The following is a 21,169-nucleotide window of genomic DNA, read 5'->3' as shown; positions in this document are numbered from 1 at the left end:
CACCGTCCTTTTGAAGCTGGCTGTGCCTTCTAACTGCCACCCAGAGTAGACCTTGGAAAGAGGAATGAGCCTTGAATTGTCATACAATCACAGGTACAGCATGGTCCAGTGCATAGCCCTAACGTGTAGTGAAAATATATCATATCCAGCAGCTTGACAACTTCTCTTCACTGATCATTATAACTAAAGGACTGAGGAGGAGACTGGGGAGTGGAAAGAGAAGAAAGGGAAGTGATGAGATAGTGTGCAAGAGGGAAAACTGAAGATAAATGGAGGGAAAGGAAGATGGGAAGAGATTAGAAAGACTGCAGAGAACACAAATTAAGCAGTTTTTACTGAATCAGTCTTAGAGAACCAGTTTTTTAAAAAAATTTAAATGGGCTAAAAGATTTTAAAAGGAGTGGTGCCCTAATCAGATGCATGTTTTTCACATATGCATTACAAAGATGTCTGCAAATGTGACATGGTGGCTGGCAACACCAATCCTTCCATGTGGGAATCCCTTGCAGATGACTGCAGTGCTGGGAGACAGGCAGTCAAGTCTTGTATCCATAGAAGTGACCAGAGGAGAAATGACCGCTGGGAGGGAAGAAATGCCATGGTGCATCTGCAGCAGTACAACTGGATATCTTTATCGGCTTCTGCTGCAACGAAACACGTCTCACATACACATCAGTCTCTACGGCCACAGCAAGAACTGCAACTGTAGAGCTTGACCTCACCCCCAAAGGCACATTCCTCCATTGTCCCCCAAGGCATACAGATAATCAACAACAACAAAGCTTTCCCATATATTGGGAAGAGCCTGTATTCATGCAGTAGTTTAATAGCAGGAGACATGACTACCCCTGCAGCAAGAGAGGCCTCTTTCTTTTATCCTAATCTGCCCTGTGTTAGGGTCATGGCATAAAGAACAGAATTGTTTTATTAGTTCTGGGGAAGGTTGCCACTACAGTGGTACCTCCAGTTACGAACTTAATTCATTCCGGAGGTCTGTTTGTAACCCGAAACCGTTCTTAACATGAGGCGTGCTTTTGCTAATGGCGCCTCCTGCTGCTGCCATGCCGCAGACGCACGACTTCTGCTCACATCCCAGGGCAAAGTTTGCAACAAGGGGCATCTATGTCTGGGTTAGCAGAGCATTCGTAAGGAGGGCGGTACACTGTATTTTAAAGTCGTTCACAACTTGGACTCCTCCTCCATCCGAGCATATGATAAAGCAGCCACCATATTCTAAACAATGTAGTCTATGTTGTTTCCTTTCGCAGGGAGATAAATGGGGCATATTAAGGGATGGAGGAGTAAGAGAGCTGATATGGTGACCAGGTTTGTTCCTGGTATGCCCAAGATGGGTGCTGGACCAGTTTTCTATCATGCCACCAGCACCCATAATTTGCTAACATCTTTGGGAGGCCCTAGAGGTTCAGGGCCCTAGGATTATACTCTAAAGTCTAACCCTGACTGGAGCAATCAATGAGCCATGGGATGGCCTCAGGTTCGAGGCTCATTGTTCGTACCTCTGAGATCCAGCATGGTGTGGTTTTTTCATTTTCCTGTTCCTTGCATAACTGATTGACAGCGAAAAGGAAATACATGGTTCAATGGTATCCTATTGCACCCCTTCTTGTGCTATACATTGCTGGGAAGAAAGAAATACAGAGTTCTTGTAACGTCTTGTTCTGCCCTCAGTTTGCTCCATTATAGAGTGGCAGCTGCTGTAAATGAGTCCTGCCGAGTCAGGGTGGATTGTCCCCCCACCAACCACCTGGCAGTAAGAAGCAGGATTACATTGCTTCCTACGTATCCAAAGGCACAGTCCTCCTGGCATATGCATGGCAGTTCCAGTTTGGCCCTGCAAGACAAAACAGAGGAAAGAGCATGCTTTCCAACCTGCTATCTCTTGGTATTTATGCACCAGAGCTGGGCAGTGTCACAGTGACCTGCTGTTTCACTTAATGGCTTTTGTGTGTGTGTTAATTTTGCTCCAGCAGGTCAGTTGCTACGTGCCAGCTCATATAACCCAGACAGGACTAACCCCATCCGTAATGGTTTGGCACTTGTCTTAATTCTCTCTGGCTTGTCATCTGAAAGACCAAATAAAGCTAGCTTACAAGAAAAGGTTAAGAGAACTAATCATCTTTGGTTTGGCAAAAAGATGACTGTATGTGTGGCTTGATATGACAGTCACAGATAGGTATTTTGAAGGACAGAATCAACATATGGTGAAATGAATTGTTTAAGCTAAACTACAGGAGCGTAATTAATATAATAGGATAAATCTGAGAGCCAGAATTTTTTTAGTCCGAATTATCACACAACAGTTCCTAAGGGTGTGCTTTATTAGAATGTGGGATAATCTTCTAATGGCAGCAGCCCTACTGCTTGAATCATTTTAGACTGTATAACTAGTGAGGGAATATTCTATGGAGAACAATCCTGAAATTGACCAGGGGAAAAATGAGATTATCAAATGGAGGCATTTCATTTATAATTTCTGTGACACAAGCAGTGCTTTTCTCTTCAAATCCCTGGAAGCTGCTGCCAAAACATCTATTTTCCTATGTGTAAATTACATACATGGGACAGGCTTGAAAGGAAGGATTAACTTTGGTTCTGTTACTATATAAATTATCCATGAGAAAATATGCATTCTTCTTAGCATCTCTCTCTCTCTCTCTGTGTGTGTGGAGTGGCAACAAAGGGAAAGAGATACATGAAGCTGTAGAGAGAATATGAAACTTCACAGAGTTTTTAGGGCTTGCCTAGTCTACTACCTAGTGACTAAATGAAGTAAAGAGCCAAAGACATTGTAGTGTTTAGGACACAGAGAAGCTGGCTGTGGTGCTGGCATGGACTGCCCATGTTTATTTACAATGGCATTTTGATTTTGCAACACTGAGCTATGGTCATGTGGGCTAGCACAGTTTCTACTAATTTATTTATTCCATTCATTCATTCTAGCATTTCAGAGCAAAGCCCTCCCTGGAAGCAGATACCATAAAACGAAAATAAAACAATTCTTTACAAAATATATAAAACAATTAAATAAAAAACAAACAGCAGACTAAAATAATATACATAGAGCCTAAGCCTCTGAAAGCCTCATGATTTTTAAGGAATGTTTGGGTATTATTTACAGGATAGATTAAATGATAACAGGAACATAACTAATGCCCACCCACCCACCATCTTCTCTCTCTTTCTTATGCATGCATTGGACACACACACACACGACAGAGAGAGAGAGAGAGAGAGAGAGAGAGAGAGAGAGAGAGAGAGAGAGAGAGATTCTAACTTGTATGGTAGAACATCATACTTTTAGTAGCCTGTGCTATCCCTGCAAAGAGATAAGTAGGTCTAAGATGGACAAGCATAGACAAGAAACAGGTATGGGCTAAAGATAAGTCAGGACTCTGACAACCTGACAAGTTACAAGAATAAGGTGTGACAAGTGCACATGGATGGGTAACTAGCCTCATCTGAAATGCCGTGCAGATCCTTCCACATCTACCTGTGCAGCTAGAGAATAGGTTTGCTGTAGTCTTATGGACTTGGAAGTTACACTTCTTACTACATTAGCCCCACTGACTTTAAAAATAAAAAAGGAGGCAGCGGAGGAGGGTGGCGGCGGGGAGAGACAGCTTTTTCTGAACCAACCAATGTCAAAAAGGGGAGATTCAAACCCTGTTTCCTGATCAAGTATCCCTGACCTCTTTAGCTTTTTGTCAGTCATGTAAAGGTTCTCCATGTTTTCCCCACCAGAACTGGATCCACAGAGCAGCCTTCACACATTTGAGAACCTTGTTTGTCTTAGATATGGAACCTGAGAACAATTTTACTTTTTTTGGTCAATTATTAAACTGTGATTGTTTCATTCAACATATATGAGAGCAGGGGCCCAATCCTTTCTTGCTTGAAAACATTTGAAAAGAAAATGCTATGATTTATATATACAAACACAAATTCATATACATGCTTTGTACTTAGTTTCACTTTAGTCTTGTAATAAGTGATCTTTACAATACAATCCCATCAAATGCCAGCTACTCTGTGATTCTCAGGGAGGTCGCAGAGAAATTATCTGGAATTATGCAGCCACTGAAATAAATTGCAAACCTTTAGTTTGTTTCAGGAAGGCCATTTCTCAATCCTGTAACTCAGCACTGGTAGATAAGATAAAGCAATATAGTGTTCTACCTAACCTTCAGTCACTTTGGGTCTGACTTGAAAACCGAGTCAGGTTTTCTGGCTCAAGCCCTTTGGTAATTAAAAGTGTATGTAGTTATAGAGGGGGAAAGAGGGAGATAAAATGAAATGAGAACTGATGAGTATAGGATTCAATCAAAATCTCAATCAAATTTCACATATGGTGGATATGTGAACATATAAAGCCCTTCTGGCAGAAGGCATTTACAGAAATAAGCTATATTATGGGTCAGCATGTGGAAAGCACCTCAAGTTTGGGTTTAACTATTTTTAAAGAAGGACAATCTGACCTTTCTTACAACAAACTAATTACTTTTCTTTTTGTAGCAGCACGCCTACTAGAGGCACAGAAATGGAAAGGATTGGAACGTCTGTGTCTATCTCATTGAAAACAGAATGTATGGTCTATTGCTCTATCAGAAAAGAATAACAAAGAGATTACATGCATTGAATAATAGTAGATGATTTTGTTGAAATTGTGTTTTCAACATGCTTTTATAAAATATAACCCTGAAGAATAGCAACCACCGAAATTACAGATTGGCCTTGGGCGAACTTAATTAGATTAATCTGTCCTGTAGGGGGTAAGTTGGGATTTTGTTTTGGTATCTGTTTCCTTTTTTTGTAATCGTTGTTATATATTGGGAATCAATAAAACTAAATTTATTTATTTTTTAAAAAAGAAAGAAACTGGTGGAAAGGCTGATTCAGAAGAGAAGAGTGTCAAAGTTGATCCAGCATATTTCAGCTGATACTTTATACTGAGCCAGCACTGTGGGTATATCAGAGTCTGAAGCCATCAAGCAGGCAGGGTTCAGAAGCCTGTTACTCTACCAAAAAGCTGGTCTAATAAAAGATTTCATATGTCAGATTCTTGAATCCTGGATCCTTTGAGATGTGTGGATATTTGCCAGGCTTTCATCCACACAGACAAGGGAAATGAAGGGAGGGAAGAAGGAATATTGCATTAAAGAACAGCTAAAATTAGCTAAATTGTACCAACCTCTTTCTAAAATTGAGGAACAGCTTGTGGGAGAATGCTCTCTAGTCCTCCAGAATGAACCATTTTAATTCCTGCTCTGAAGGGATCTTGCCCTTGCCACACTGTGTGTCAGGTTTGGTTACTTGCTTATAGATGTCAGTAGCCTCTGCTGCCCTGGCTCCTCACTGACTGAGTGTATTGTTATTCTTTATTATTATTAGTTTCAGTTATCAGTGCCCAAAGTGAACATGGCATTTTACAGACAAATAAAATATGTCAGGAATTTATCCCAAATAGTCTTCTATCTAAATGAAGCATTGCACTCTTACATGAATGACACTATCTTCTTGCATTTTTCTTTGGGTGGAACCCATTGCAGGGGGGTGGGGGCAGGCAGGCTGGTCCTGGATAAGACTACACATGATGGAGTAGATTATGGCAATAAAATATAAGTTTAATTCCCCCCCCCATGAGGCTTAGATTGCCGAAGAGTGAGGCAGACTTGAAAGAGCAGAATGGTAATGATTTTCAGAGTGGTGGAGCTGATGGGGACTATCTAAGGAGTTATTTCACAGTTAGTCCGATATACCAGCTAAAGGTATTGAATTGTGTCTCCCAAACATAACTGCCCTGCTGAAAGTAACTCTGCCATTTAATTCAAATTGTTTTCTCTCTCCATTTTATTCAACATGTGCCCATGCCGTTATCCCATGCCTTCTGCTATCCTACCCCTCTAATCTTATGTACCTGCAACTGTGTATCATATTGTAATGTCTGTTAAAACAACATAACAGCATCTGATCAACATTAGAATGACTCCTCCAAACTTTGGAAGATCTCTTAGTCCCTGCAGCCTTACTAGAAGTTGCCATTGTCCCCCAGAATCATGATGGATAATGTGCAAGAGGGGTGGCAGACTTGGTACCATGGTGTCCTGTGCAAGGCCAAAATGTGGTTCCCCCAGTCCTTCCCAAAGGCAGGTAAGGAGGCACTCAGCTTTTGGAAGGAGGTGTGAGGGCTTGTTAGGGTTGAAGAAGAGCCCATCCACCTCCTTCCAAAAGTACTAACTAGACTTTGGGAAGGAGGCATGAGTACTCTAGGGCCCTGCCAGAGCCTCACACCTCCTTCCCAAAGCCCAACGCCTCGCCTACCTGGCTTTGATATGGTGCCCGCTCGCACAGCCCTAAATCTGCCCCTGGCAAAAATGTGCAACCTGCTGCTACTGCATTCTGTGGGGGAGGATTTTTTTGTTTGTTTCAGGAAACCTCTCAATACAGCTTATTAATCAGAAGCACTAGAACATTTCTATAAGAACAGGTTGTCTATGGTCATCTCCAGTGCTTTTTCTAAGAATTTTTTTGGGGCACTCTCATTTTTCCACTCATATTGAAATACTGCCCCTCAATGAGGCCAAACCTTAGATTCATAAAATGTTTAGGGGTATGCGTACTCCTGCATCCCCCCCAGAAAAAAAGCACTGGTTATCTCCAAACTGAGGATCCAGAGCTCTCCAAATCTAGAACTGTGTTTTCCATAGGGCTACATGCCATTAGTAATAGGCCTGTGCATTCTTACAGTTTTATTGATATTTGCATTACAGGTAACCTTTATAAAAGTACAGTGTTAAATAAAGTTCTCGTAGCATTTTGGTTTATTAGTTTGATATCCTGGCTAAATTCCAGCCTTAGTAATTCTGCTCACCAGAATTCTCCCTGCAGGTTCAATTGAAAAAGTTATTCTTCATTTCTTCCTGTGACATAAGTTCAAAGTAATTGTGGAATGTTTCATTGCTGTACTAAACCAAGCTACCTTCTATCACACAGAAAGCTGCATTTTAAGAGTGGAAGGTATGCCATTTTAGAGGAAAGGAATAGTGAATAATAAATAGTTTTCCTAAATTGGTACTGCTGTGTCGTTGCGAATAGACATGTTTTGCATGAAGAAAACCAATTATTCAAATATATGCTCAAGCCAAATTTACACATATAATGCGGTATGTAAGCAAAACAGAATTTCCTTTCCAGTTTGCTGTTTCTGCTTGATTGTTTTGGCCAGGAAAAGATCAAGATGCCACTTGGCGCTGTGGGTTAAACCACAGAGTCTAGGACTTGCTGATCAGAAGGTCGGCGGTTCGAATCCCCGTGATGGGGTGAGCTCCCGTTGCTCGGTCCCTGCTCCTGCCAACCTAGCAGTTCGAAAGCACGCCAGTGCAAATAGATAAATAGGTACCGCTCCGGCGGGAAGGTAAACGGCGTTTCTGTGCGCTGCTCTGGTTCGCCAGAAGCCGCTTAGTCATGATGGCCACATGACCCGGAAGCTGTACGCCGGCTCCCTCGGCCAATAAAGCGAGATGAGCGCCGCAACCCCAGAGTCGGTCACGACTGGACCTAATGGTCAGGGGTCCTTTATCTAATTCTGCACAGATGCTGAGCCCCCCATACTTGATGGGACACACGTATACTTTGTACTCAGATATGCGGTGCCTGGTTACAATAAATAAAGTCAGAGGCAAGTATTATTATGTCTTCAAATATGTGAAAGGATCCATTGTTCTCCTTGTCGGCTGCGACACAAAACTGGTGTAAATGCTTTCCCAAGTGGCTACAGAGTCTGCACACAGAGGGATTGGCACAGATCATGTGGCCCTTCAGAAAGTCCTGAACCACTCCCACCTTGCTGGCTGGAGCTGATGGAAGTTGTAGCCCACCATCTGGAGGGCCACAGATTCCCTGCTCCTGGCATGAAATCGTAGAGCCCTGTTTATCAAGGCCCAACTCTTGATGCACAATGGACTTAGAACCATAGAATTGCAGAGTTGGAAGGATCCCTGAGGGTCATCTAGCCCAACCTCCTGCAATGCAGGAATCTCAACTAAAGCATTTTGACAGTTCTGGGAGAACAGGTGAGGTCCCTGCAGACTGGGGTAGGCAAACGTTGTGCCCATCTTCAAAAAGGGATGGGGGGGAGAAGACCCAGGTAGCTACTGACAAGTCAGCTTGATGTCGATACCAGGAAAGGTCCTAGAACACATAATTAAACTGTTGGTCTGTGAGCACTTATAAAAGGATGCTGCGATTACTAAGACCAGAGGTCGGCAAGGTTTACCTAAACCGGTGCAGCGTGTTTAACTAAACCGGCACAGCACGGTGAAGGAACTCACTTGCGCGGTGCCAGAAATCGCATCTGCGCAGAAACGATTTCTGGCACCGCAGAAGTAAGTCCCCGCGCCACACTGCGTCGGTTTAGTGCAGCATGCGGGGACTCGCCAAGCGGGTGGCTCGGTTTGGGGGTGGCTCATGGGCCGGTTAAATGACCCCCGTGGGCCGCTTGTGGCCCATGAGCCTTAGGTTGCCTACCCCTGACTAAGACCTACCGTGGGTTTCTCAAAAACATGTCATGCCAGATGAATCTCATTTCTGTTTTTGATAGAGTTGCAAGCTTGGTGGATCAGGGGAACGTTGTGGACAAAATGTTTTTTTTTTTTTAATTTCAGTAAGGCTTTTGGCAAAGTCCTCCATGATATTCTTGCAGAGAAGCTGTTAAAATGTGGACTGGATGAGGTAACTGTTAGGTGGATTTGTAGCAGGTTGACTGGCTGAACCCAAAGAGTGCTCATGAATGGTTCCTCACCATCCTGGGAAAAGTGGCAAGTGGGGTGCCGCAGGGTGAAGAATCATACTCTTAATTTCATGGCTGTGTTGGCTGACTTGAAAACATATTGGTGGGCAGCTGAATTTTTCTTTTTAAAGAAAACTTCTAATAAAATTATTCATAACTTTGATTTAAACATATTAAACTGCTAGATAGATTTTTCCTGTTTCATATTGAAACTGTTATACCCTTAGGCTATCTCCACAAGTATCACAATATTTCTGGCTATAGATGTGGTTGAGTTATGGTTGCATTACAGATTTCCCTATTGTCCGTGTAAGTTCCTGGGCTGGTAGAATCTACCCTTTCTGCTTTAGAGAGTACTTCAATGTAGCTGCAGTGTGAAGAGACGACTGTCAAAGCTACTCACAGCATTGCAACTAGCCGTTGCATAACCAAGTGCAATACGCTAAGAATACTTAGGGGAGTCACAGGAGAATGGCAAAAAATAACATTAAATGTGTGAAAGAGCATGTGCGGTGTGCATTAATCAGCTGTCAGAGTAGTGAGGACTGCATTTCCCTTGTAAAAGAACTTAATTTACTGACTTGTAATTAGAGGGAATAGTCCTGCTACAATGAAGTTAGCTATTCATTTTGTTACGTTCTCAAAGTCTTCTTTCCCCCTCTTTATTAGCTTGTTCTATGAACAGAAGTCCAGAGCAATAAAAATCGATGGATATGTCATCCACTCATTTCTTTCAGCCTTTAAGTGGATTTGGATCCTTCTTTGAATTGTAATTATGCATTTGTTTGTTTTGTTTATTAATGACAGGAGAATGTGTACAGTCCTGAGAATGACATGTTGAGGGTTACGGGTGAAGTGTGCGCACGTATATTTGCATTTTATTTCAGGAGTGTTAAACTATAGCAGTGTAAATGGTAATTAAACGATCAATGCATTACTTTATAAGCAAGATGCTTTATGAGTTCTGCTTTGAGCAAATGGAATGTTAAAAAGTTGTGTTAGGCTCTTTGTCTTTTAACCCAGGGGCTGCATCTAGGCCATGATGCCAGCCTGCTCCAGTGGCTCCATCCCTTCTGCCATTGGTGGAGCCTGGTTAGTGAAACACACAGGAGTTAATTTGCAGCAACATTCAGCCACCATTGCCCAGCAGCTGGTCAGAGTCGGGTGACAGATACATAGGCCAGATTAGGTGCATGCACATGTTGACCATTAATGATTCTGTCTAGTATACTGCTTTTCCCCCCACTTCATGCACAACTTCCTCTCAGTGTGTCTAAATGAGAGAAAATGAAAAAAAACCCACCATACTGAAACTGCTCTACCACCTTTTGTTAAGGGGAGGGGGAAGAGGAAGAGAAGGAAAACTGGAGTGATGGAGGGTGGGAGAGGTGGGGGAAGAGCTGAGAAAGTGGCAGAGAGAGGGGGACGAAGGGGAGCAGAGGAGAGGGAGAGATGAACCAGGTAGCTCCACCTGCTTTTGGCTCTGCCCATTAATGGCTCTGCCCCCCTGGACTTTCTGTGGGTCAACTTCCTGAATTGAAAAAATGTTCCCTCACCTTGCACTGCAGTCCTAGCAGTTACTTTATGAGTTATAGACTGCCATCAATATAAATCCAGGAATTTGTTACTTTGGCTTTTGACATTTATCTGGTTTGTAATGGAAATGAGTGAAGATTTGGGTGTGGGTCATGAAGCAACAAATTCCAGAGGTTCCCTCTGCATTCCTTCAATCAGCTTCTGGCATAGCATAAGGACAAGAGCTGTTTTAGTGTGATGTAATGGAAATCCCGACACCTGGGATGTTTTGTTAAACACTGTAGATATAGAATTAGAGACCAGACCAGATCATAAATCTGAGAGGTATTTTTCAGTTATTTTAATTGGATGAGTAACATGAAACTCTAGTTTGTGCATATGACTAGACAATACTTCTGTTTTTGCTGATACTGACTGCATCTGCGTCCACAGGGCAAACCTCACTGCTATGATTTTCAGGCTGGTAAGACAATAGTAGCAACATGTACCTTACTGAGGAGCTCTGAGGATTAATTAGTTGCTGCTTGTAAAGTGCTTTGCAGATGAAAAGAGCTCAATGTTATTAAAACAAGACACACTAAAGTATCCTGTAGGGAGTCATCTGGCACTAGCAGGGTTGCACTGATGACCTCATAGGTCTTCTTCATCACTTCGGTGCTTAGAAAAAGAAGCCAGCATTTCCAGGGAGTGAATCAAAATTATATCAGCAGCTCCATTAGCTTGAAGGCTTGGAGGTAACTGATCTTCCGCCTCGAGAGCAAAAGTAATCACCTGAAGATGCTAAGAAAGGAAGATACGGTACATAACTGGCCGTGTCGCCTGCTGACTGATGTCTTCCTTCAAATAAAATTAGGATTGGCAAAAAGTTATCACTAGCAATTCTACAGCCTGAAATCTTGCATTTATCTCCACAAGGACTACATTATGGTCATGTAAATAATACTGGAACAAAAGATACTTCAGATTGACCTGGAGCGACTGTGTTAGCTGGAGGGAGGGAAGTCCTGCCTTCTTCCGCCTTTCCCCTTATCTTTAGAATCTTTTGAATAAAGGCTGGTGGAAGGTTCTTTTGCAAAACTGATTGGAAGTGGACACAGAGTTTGGCATAAACAAAGTGTAGATTCCAGGCACGCTCATTTCAAGGGGATGAGCAGAGGACCCTGATGCTCTGTCACTGACGAACATGTAATTCTGGGTTAGAACAACAGTGTAATTATGTCTTGGGTATCCTCTCTTTTTTACCACTGTCATTTAATTCTTTTTCCTGCTCTTATTAAGCTTCCAGATATAGGCTAACATCACAGAGCTTTCTCCAGTTACCACTAAAGTTGAAGCAACAAGTCCAGTTAATGAGCTTTAAATTGAAATTGAGCAAGAGATTGGGGGAGTGGGGCAGAATTCAGTGGTAGAGCACATACACTGCATGCAGAATGTCCTGGTTTCAGTTCCTGGGACTTCTAGTTAAAAGGAGCTTAGGTAGAAGGGCTGAGAAAAGACTCCTGCCTGAAACCCTGGAGAGTCTCTGCTGTAGCCTGTGCTGAGCTAGATGGACAAATGGTCTGTTCTAGCCCAAAGCAGCTGCATGTGTTCAACATGGCCAGTGCTCTGATCCATAAAGGAAGCTAACATGACTATTTTCCCTCTTTTCTCCTTCTTTCTAGGGAGTGCAAGAGCTGAAAATGAGGCCCCGAGCAGAGTGCTATTCTTCAAAGTTCTGGCTTATGCTGGCAGTCCTGGCGACAACAGGTGGTGGGGCCTGGGCCCAAAAGAACCACCCCAGCATTGGCATTGCTGTCATCTTGGTGGGTACCTCTGACGAAGTAGCTATCACAGATGCCCACAAGAAAGATGACTTCCATCACCTCTCTCTCACGCCTCGTGTGGAACTGGTGGCCATGAATGAGACAGATCCCAAGAGCATCATCACCCGCATCTGTGATATCATGTCTGATCGGAGGGTTCAAGGTGTGGTGTTTGCTGATGACACTGACCAGGAAGCCATTGCCCAGATCCTGGACTTCATTTCTGCCCAGACCCTCACACCCATCCTAGGTATCCATGGAGGCTCTTCCATGATCATGGCAGACAAGGTAAATTATTGCTTCTTCCCATCTCAACCATTAGAGTGGAGCTTGGAAATTTGCTTCTTCGTTCACAAAATGCATACGGTTTGTTAAAGGTACTGACAAACTTGGTCAATTGCATTGAAAGAATTCAAGCCCTGACTATCTAGATATTTGTCACTGAGGTTCTTGGAACAAGCAGCATCTTGTCCTTGGCAAGCGAAGCAGATCTGTCCTGCTTTGCTTTCTGTCAGTTATTACCAAATACCAGGTCTGCAGAATTGGGTCTATGTATTTGGCTTCGTGGGAGTGGCGGAAAAACCTTCAGAAGTTTACTCTGCTGTCCCTCACCTTCTGTGACCTTGCACAGTTACAGTTCAAGGCGAGGACATTGTGTTGGTGTGGCAATCATTATGCCCCATTTTAACCACTCATTTGCCAGTGTTATGACTCATAATATGAGGTTAAAAAACAATTAAATGCATGTTGTTAAAAATAATGCACGAGGGTGTCAACTGGGGAGAGTGTGTGTGTGTGCGTGCACTGGGTCTCCCACCAATGTCCCTGCATGTGCTACCCTGCCACCTACTTGCCTGATGTGCAAAGATCTGAAGGAAGGCTCTAAATGCCTTCAGTTGAACATGGCTAGAATCTTCTCAAAGATTTTAAAAAAAGACCCTGTGCAACCAATAGAAGAGAACATTCTAACTATGTTCACTAGTTAGCATCTTCTCCTGCAGAAGATCAGGAGAGGATGGGAAGGTGCACATAGGGATGTTTGGGTGTGGCCTTGGTACATTTGCTTGCCAGCATTTCCTACCCAGGGATAACTACACTACCAAACCAAGAAAGAGTGAGCACATACATCCTGTAGACCCATGACATCCCCCCACACCCATAAGAAGCCTTGCTTATTTTAATTGCTTTTTCTTTAAGAAGAACATTAAGAAACCAGGATGATAAAACTGGAAGTGCCTCAGATAATCTGAATTTCCCACCAAAGACCACAGGAATAAGTATTTTGGTTTCACAAAACTGTCATGGACAAACCATTAATAAAACCAGCTTTCCTGCAAAACATTCATTAGTTTTAAACACATGTAAAACAAAACAAAACAGAAAATGGAATTGGTTTAACCTAACATTCCCCTGTCCCCAGGGACTGTTTTGAGGAAGCTCAGTGATAACCCAGAGCATCTACACATATACATATATCTAGTGCTTTTTCTGGGGGGGACACGGGGTACACATACCCCTAACATTTTGTGAATCTAAGTTTGGCCTCATTGAGGGGCAGTATTTCAATATGAGTAGGAAAATGAGAGTACCCCTAAACATTTTTTTAAGAAAAAAAGCACTGCATATAGCAGGAGATATGAGTAGTTTTCTTCTACTTTGTAGATTATGACGATAAACATGTGTTTTCAGAGAATCATAGAACTAGATCCACGGATGACCTTGCTCATTCTATGCCCAGAGGATTGACAATCCACACGTTACAGATATCGGTCTATATAATTAGAATTATGATGTGTCATAAACACAGAGCAAGTCCACTCTAGAAAGTGTGGCCATTTTGTAGTCATTCATTCTCGTCTCCAATCTGCTTTAATATGAGAAGCTCCCCACTTTGTGGTGTTAGCACTCGCCCCCAATTCATTTGTAGAGTACTAGCACTGTATCTAAGATTAAAAAGTCAATCTCATAAGGTAAGTTCTCAGTTCTGGTATTCATCTGTTGCTCTTCTGTATACCTAGTCTACTATGAAGAGGGCTTTCTAGAATGTGGACAATGGTAAATGATATTCAATCTACCAGCAGTTTGTATGCAGCTAACGTATGTTTTTGATCCCACTAGCAATACCCTGCTTAATATATCTAAGACATATGCTGCCTTGTTTCCTCTTTCCCTTCCAGCCGAAGAGTCTCAAGTGATAACCAACATGTTTATTCTTTGTGTCCTTCCAGATTGGTGTTTTATTGTGGGTGTATTCTGCAACATGCTCTTAACACAACAATAGTGCATTAGTGGTGGATTTATTCTGCTTTATTCTCAATGCACCTACATTACTACCACATTATTTCTTTCTGCTGGACAAAATAAATAAATAACCAGAACATTTGTGGTATGAAAAGTTACTGGATTTTTAGCATGAAGCTACAGTGAATGTGCTGATTGGAAATGAAGCAGTATGACCACTCCAAAACTTTTGCAGGAACAAGCAGTATTAAAAGCAGGGTTGTCTACATAATGTATAGCATTATGAGCACAAATAATCATAAATGTGCAATAAAAAAATCTGCTGAAGTCTTGCATCTCTAGTGTAATGGCATAGGACCCTTTTATACATCCAGTAGAAAAAAGTAGCAGAGCTTTTCTGGATTGCCCCACTTTAGGCTGTAGGTGGGGGAGGCTGCATGTTTGAATGCTATCCTATGGATGAAATTCCCTGAAAATAAGAGAACCCCCCCCACACTATGTTAGGGAGAAAGCTAGGTTGAATCAATCTCGCCAACATACTAGTTTTGTATGTGCAATAAGTTTTAATGATGGGAAGTGGTCATACTGGTGTTTCCTGCCATCTGCATCCTAGAGTGATACAATCCTGGAAAAGATTTGCCATCTGATTTTGCTAAGCATATAAGCTGGCCCATACTGCTTTGTATTACTGGATAGCATATCACGGTGGGATGCCATGGATAGCTGAGAGATGGAGGAGGTATGTTCCTTTGCACTGCCTGGCTGAGAGATAAAATGACACTGGTAGCTATAAGGACTTGAGCCCAGGGAGCCATTAAAAGAGGCAGTGTCTGTAGCAGTTCCACCTTACAGTCATGTCCATTGTATAAGGTGGTGTCAATTGTTGGTTTCTGCTTTCCTTCACTGTGCAGCGAAAGGGCTTGTCACGAGACAGGTGTTTACATTCCACAGTCTGTACTGTTGGAGTTTCTCACGGGAAAGGGAGACTGGATGTGACGTACACTGGTTTCCTGTTTTTCACTGTGTGTTTCTCTCCAAGCTGCCGAGGAGAGAGGATGCAGCATTCTCTGCTTCTGCAGAGGCAAGATGTCTTTCTGTAATATACCAGCTTTGAACTGTAAATAAAGCAATATAGAGTATGTAGTACATACTCCTCATCCTTCCGCTGGGCACGGAACTCTGCTTTACACCAACACGTGGTTATGGGCTCCAGAAGTCGAATCGGAGTGCCGGCAAAGGATCGGAATGCAGAGGGACAGATCGGATCGGAATCTGCTCTGCGCGTAAACATGATTGATGAGGTATGTACTACTGCTCCGGGCAGACTGCCAGCTTCTAGTTAATGGCTTTATGGCTGGACTTTGAACTTTTAAAGCCGTTTTGCCGGGAATACGCAAAAGGCTCCCAGGCACAAGTTACTATGCTGGGGAAATCGAAAGTAACTTTTAAAAGCGCTTTTGGAATGAAGCAGCTGCAGCAGTGACGCAGCAAGAATTAAAGCAGCATATATAACGCTGAAGGCTAATGCCAGAGTCATGATGGCCCTTCAGGATGCTTGTGGGATTCCTAAGCTCAACAAGAAAAATTATGCGGACTGGGTTTTGTATGCAGAGGCAATTCTGCGGAAAGAGGGTTTGTTTGAGGTGATTACAGAAACCCCCCCAGCTCCAGTTACAGATGCATGGAAAGCTAAGGATTCCAAAGCACGGGGAGCACTTACATTGATAGTATCCCCAGAAGAGCTCTGTCTATTGCGTGATAAGACCTCAGCCAGAGAAATTTGGGATTCTTTGAGGGAGGCTCATTTAAGGACAGAAGCTGGATCTACCATGTTTTACTTCAACAAGCTGCATAATATGGCTCTTGCTGAAGGTGGAGATGTGCGTTTACATCTGGTGGAGATGCAAAATCTGAGACATGAGCTGCAACAGAGAGGACTCAACTTTCCAGAGGCTGTGTATTCTTTCATGATACTACAATCTTTGGGTTCAGGTTGGGAGTCTGTTGCAACCCAGATTGCTGTGCAGCCAACAGCTCAGCTGACAGTGGACTTTGTTACTGCCGTGGTTTTAAATGAAGCAGATCGCCGGGGTGCTAGCTGCATGGGCAAGGGGGAGTCTTCACAGACATCATCCCATAGTGCAGTGGAACCACCAGATGGCGCCAAAGCTTTGAAGGCAGTGAAATGCTACTCGTGTGGACGTCTAGGCCATATGAAGAGGGAATGCAGATATCCCAAGGCCAAGACAGAGCAGCGCAGCGAAAGCTCATCGCGTGGAAAAGGCCGAGGCAAAGGCAAAGGTCCGGTGTCTAGGACAACGCAGCACAAGGCTATGGTTTCACGCTTCACTCCAAAGGTTGCAGAGGTCCAGAAGACGTCTAGATCTTTCTTCGTTGTTGATTCGGCGGCGACCCACCACATGTGCAACGATAAAAGACTGTTTGTGTCTTTTACACCGCAGGAAGGTGCGATTCACCAGGCGGATGACCACACTATTCCCAGTAAAGGCTACGGAACTGTTGTTCTTCACAGTTTGGACTTATCGATACAGAATGTCCTTTACGTGCCAGACGCCAAACATAATCTTCTCAGCGTTGGACAGCTGAATGAGCGGAACATTGACGTGTCCTTCAAGAACAAGAAGTGCATCATCACAAAGAAAAATGACTATGTATTGCATGCTGAATATGTTGATCGTTTGTTTGTTTTGTATTATGATGATGTTGTGCAGGATGACACTTGTTGTATTGCAGGTTCTAACAAAAGTTTGCATGCAGAATGTATTCATGATTTTCATCGAAAATTTGGTCATTTGCATTTTGAGGCAGTATCTAAAATGCCTGCCTTGGTTGAAGGTATGACTATTAAACCCTGCAAGTACCACATGAAGTGCAAAGCATGCGCAGCAAACAAGGTGAAAATAGCTGCGAAAGGTAAGGTGTCTAGTAGGCAAGCTACGGAACCGTACCAGATTGTTCATGCTGATTTGGTTGGACCACTAGCGCCCTCTTTGGGTGGAAATAGGTACTTCATGGTTCTCATTGACGCATTTTCTAGGTATATTTTTGTGTACAATCTCAAGCAGAAATCAGAGGCTTTTCCTAGGTTCAAGGAATTCTGTGCTTGGTTGGAGAATGTGCATGGTAAGAAGATAAAGACTCTTTTCAGTGATCGCGGGGGAGAATTCACTTCTCAGCAGTTTGAAGCTTTTCTGACTGAGAAAGGAATTCAACACGATTTGTCTAGTCCTCGCTCGCCATGGCAGAATGGACTTGCGGAACGGGCAAATCAGACATTGCTTCAAGGGTTAAAAACCTTGCTGCATGATGCCAATCTTCCAGAGAGTTATTGGGCCGAATCTCTCTCGTGTTTTGTTTACAGTTACAATCGCAGGTTATCTTCAGCGATTGGTTGTACCCCCTATGAGAAGATGTTTGGCAAGAAGCCATACATCAAACACATGAAAATTTTTGGTTCTGACATGTGGGTTCATTCACCACAAAACTCCAAGTTAGACAAGCGTGGATTGCATGGTATCTTTCTAGGTTATCAGAAAGGGTCTTACAGAATAATGATGACTGACTCTAAGACAATTAAGCTCACGAGAAGTGTTGAGTACAATGCAAAGTGGGGGGAGAATGTGGGAATTTTCCAATGTTATCCTGATGACGGTGATGAGACTGAGGATAGTCAAAAGCAACCACAACAACCCACACCCACTGATGAAGGTTCTGAGTCTGAATCTGAAACTGAATCGGGTGATTCAGAGGATTTCAAGAGTGCGAAAGCCTCTATGCGACCCTCTGAAAGCTCTGATCAAGAATTGGAGGAACCATTGTTCACAATAGGTCGTTTTTCTCCTAAGAAGGAAGAGGAGAGTGTTGAAGACATAAGGCTCATTCGTAGGTCACAGAGAGCCACAAAAGGCAAACCTCCAAAGAGATTTGCTGATGAATTTGCTACGATAGCAGTAACAGCTGTTAAAAGCTCCAAGAAGGTATTTGAACCTTCAAGTTTCCAAGAAATCCAGGGTTTGGATTCAAAGGAAGCTGAGCCATGGTTAAATGCCATGAAGGCTGAGCTTGATTCCTTGAAAAGGAACAAAACATGGGAGCTTGTTCCAGTAGTTCCAGGAATGAAACTGCTTGGAAGCAAATGGGTCTTCAAAGCGAAGACAGATCAAAATGGCAAGATAGTCAGACACAAAGCCAGATTGGTAGCCAGAGGTTTTGCACAAGTACCAGGTGAAGACTATCACGAGACCTACTCACCCACAGTGAGGTATGAAAGCATTAGGCTTATGCTCAAGCTAGCTGCAGAGGAAAATCTACACATTAGTCACCATGATATTAATACAGCTTTTCTGTACGGATCTCTGGATGAATCACTTTATATGCTTCCACCTGATGGCGTACAGGTAAAACAGGGATTTGTTTGTGCTCTGAAGAAATCCCTTTATGGTCTCAAACAAAGTGCACGGTGTTGGCACACAAAACTCACTGAAGTATTGTTTTCTCTAGGTTTTCAGCAAGGGAAAGCTGATCCATGTGTATTTGTCAAAGAGGAGGGGCAAAAGAAACTGTACTGTTTGTTTTATGTTGATGATTTATTATTCTTTTGGAAAGATGTCGCAATGTACAATAACGCCCTAGCTCAACTGAAAGAGCACTTTGACATGAAAGATCTTGGTGAGGTAAACAACTACCTATCTCTGGAAATAGAGAGAGATCAAGATGGTAACATTCTAGTACACCAGTCACGGAAAATTGCTGATGTGTTAAGCAAACTAAACCTGATGGATGCTAACCCTGTAGACACACCGATGACAACAGGTTATCAGGTAGATGACACTGAAGAAGCATTTTCTGACACTACACTGTACAGAAGTGTGCTAGGCAAGCTAAACTTCATTGCCAGATGTTCAAGACCAGACATTGCTGTTAGCTGTAATTTGCTAAGCAGACAAGTCAACAATCCTAGTGTCAAGGATTGGAAAGCTCTGAAACGCATAGCGCGGTATTTGAAAGGCACTATGCATTACAGACTGAGATTTAACAATCAGAAGTCTGGTGGTCTTGAAATATTTGCAGATGCAAGTTTTGGAAGTGACACTACAGACAGGAAAAGTATGTCTGGAGTTTGCTACATGTACAATCAGGGTCTGTTTGATTGGTCATGCAAGAAGCAAACAACAGTTAGCTTAAGTAGTTGTGAAGCTGAACTGAATGCACTGTCTTATTCACTTAAGGATTGTGAATGGTTGATACAATTGTGCAAAGACATGAAAATTCCTGTCAAATGTCCAATCCAGGTTTACCAGGACAACAAAGCATGTTTGGCTTTGCTGAAGTCTGAAGGTTGTAAGCAAAGCACGAAGCACTTGCAATTAAAGTTGCAGCATGCTAGGGAATGTATTCAGAAGGGACTCGTAATGGTGTCCTATATGCCAGGTAATGAAATTCCTGCTGATGTATTGTCCAAGATTGTATCAAGGGATCAACACTGTACCTATGTGCAGAAGTTGGGTTTGTACTGATATTGTACGAACACGCTGCCCAGTGATGTTCACAGAAAGGGGGAGGATGTTGGTTTCTGCTTTCCTTCACTGTGCAGCGAAAGGGCTTGTCACGAGACAGGTGTTTACATTCCACAGTCTGTACTGTTGGAGTTTCTCACGGGAAAGGGAGACTGGATGTGACGTACACTGGTTTCCTGTTTTTCACTGTGTGTTTCTCTCCAAGCTGCCGAGGAGAGAGGATGCAGCATTCTCTGCTTCTGCAGAGGCAAGATGTCTTTCTGTAATATACCAGCTTTGAACTGTAAATAAAGCAATATAGAGTATGTAGTACATACTCCTCATCCTTCCGCTGGGCACGGAACTCTGCTTTACACCAACATCAATGTCATTTCTGGGTTAAGCACTCGTAGAGCTATGTTCTCACCATGCTGCAGAGAGACCTAGTGGGGCACAGCTTCCTTCCCTTCCCACCAGGACATGCAGTGGCATGGGTTTCCCCCTTCTGCACACCAAGAAATGTGCACCAACAGTTTCTGTGGCTCCTGCTAGCCACCAAAGGTGCCAAAGACATGAGGAAGGAAAAAGTAGGACCAGGCCCAAAGATGCTTCACCAAGAATTTGGTTGAGGTGAGGAAACACACAGACAGACAGACAGACAGACAGACAGACAGACACACTGATTGTTTAAAAAAATCAGTTTGTGATTTCACCTTCTTCGTTCTACCACCTGTTGGATTGACTGCTAGGTCAAAGACTATGAGACTTCCACTGGCTTATGAGAGGATCTGCTCAGGAGTTGGGGGACTTCCAGCTCAATTGAAAATCTCCTGCTGGGCATCTTCAGCATATCACCACTCATGGCTTTCCATGAACCTGGATCTGTAATGTAGACACATGGCCCAGCAGGACACAGGGTGGTATTCAACTAAGTTTTACTCAGAAAAGGCCTGTTGATATTAATGAACACAGTTTAGTCATGTTTATTAATTTCTACTCCAAGTAAAACTTAGTTGAATCCCACCACCAGAGCATACTGGTCTCAAAATATCAGCACTGTTTGCCAATTCACTATGCATCCCAATTGAAGGTGTTAATGTTGACATATAAAGTCCTAAATGACTTGCTCCCCAAATATCTGAAGGATTGCCTCCTCCCAAATCTACTTGCCTTGGTATTAACATCACCAGGGGAGGCCCAGTTGGTCATGCCACCACCTGCTGTGGTTCAAGGAGTCCGCAGCACATGAGAGGGTCTTCTCCGTGGTG

General features: G+C 43.0%; 1 protein-coding gene across 2 annotated transcripts in view; it reads left to right on the top strand.

The window, feature by feature from the left end:
* The window catches only part of GRIN2B (glutamate ionotropic receptor NMDA type subunit 2B), a 283,055-nt gene that overhangs the window by 44,841 nt on the left and 217,045 nt on the right, over window positions 1-21,169 (top strand). For both annotated transcript variants that reach the window (XM_028745807.2, XM_077934916.1), the window contains one exon: window positions 12,004-12,432. In XM_028745807.2, coding sequence (XP_028601640.1) covers window positions 12,022-12,432 — 411 coding nt within the window. In that variant the 5' untranslated portion in view covers window positions 12,004-12,021. The remainder of the gene's footprint in view (window positions 1-12,003; window positions 12,433-21,169) is intronic.

This window comes from Podarcis muralis, chromosome 10, assembly GCF_964188315.1.
Source record: "Podarcis muralis chromosome 10, rPodMur119.hap1.1, whole genome shotgun sequence".
Lineage (NCBI taxonomy): Eukaryota > Metazoa > Chordata > Lepidosauria > Squamata > Lacertidae > Podarcis > Podarcis muralis.
The sequence above is the reverse complement of the archived record's forward strand: the minus strand, read 5'-3'. Positions and strand labels throughout refer to the sequence as shown.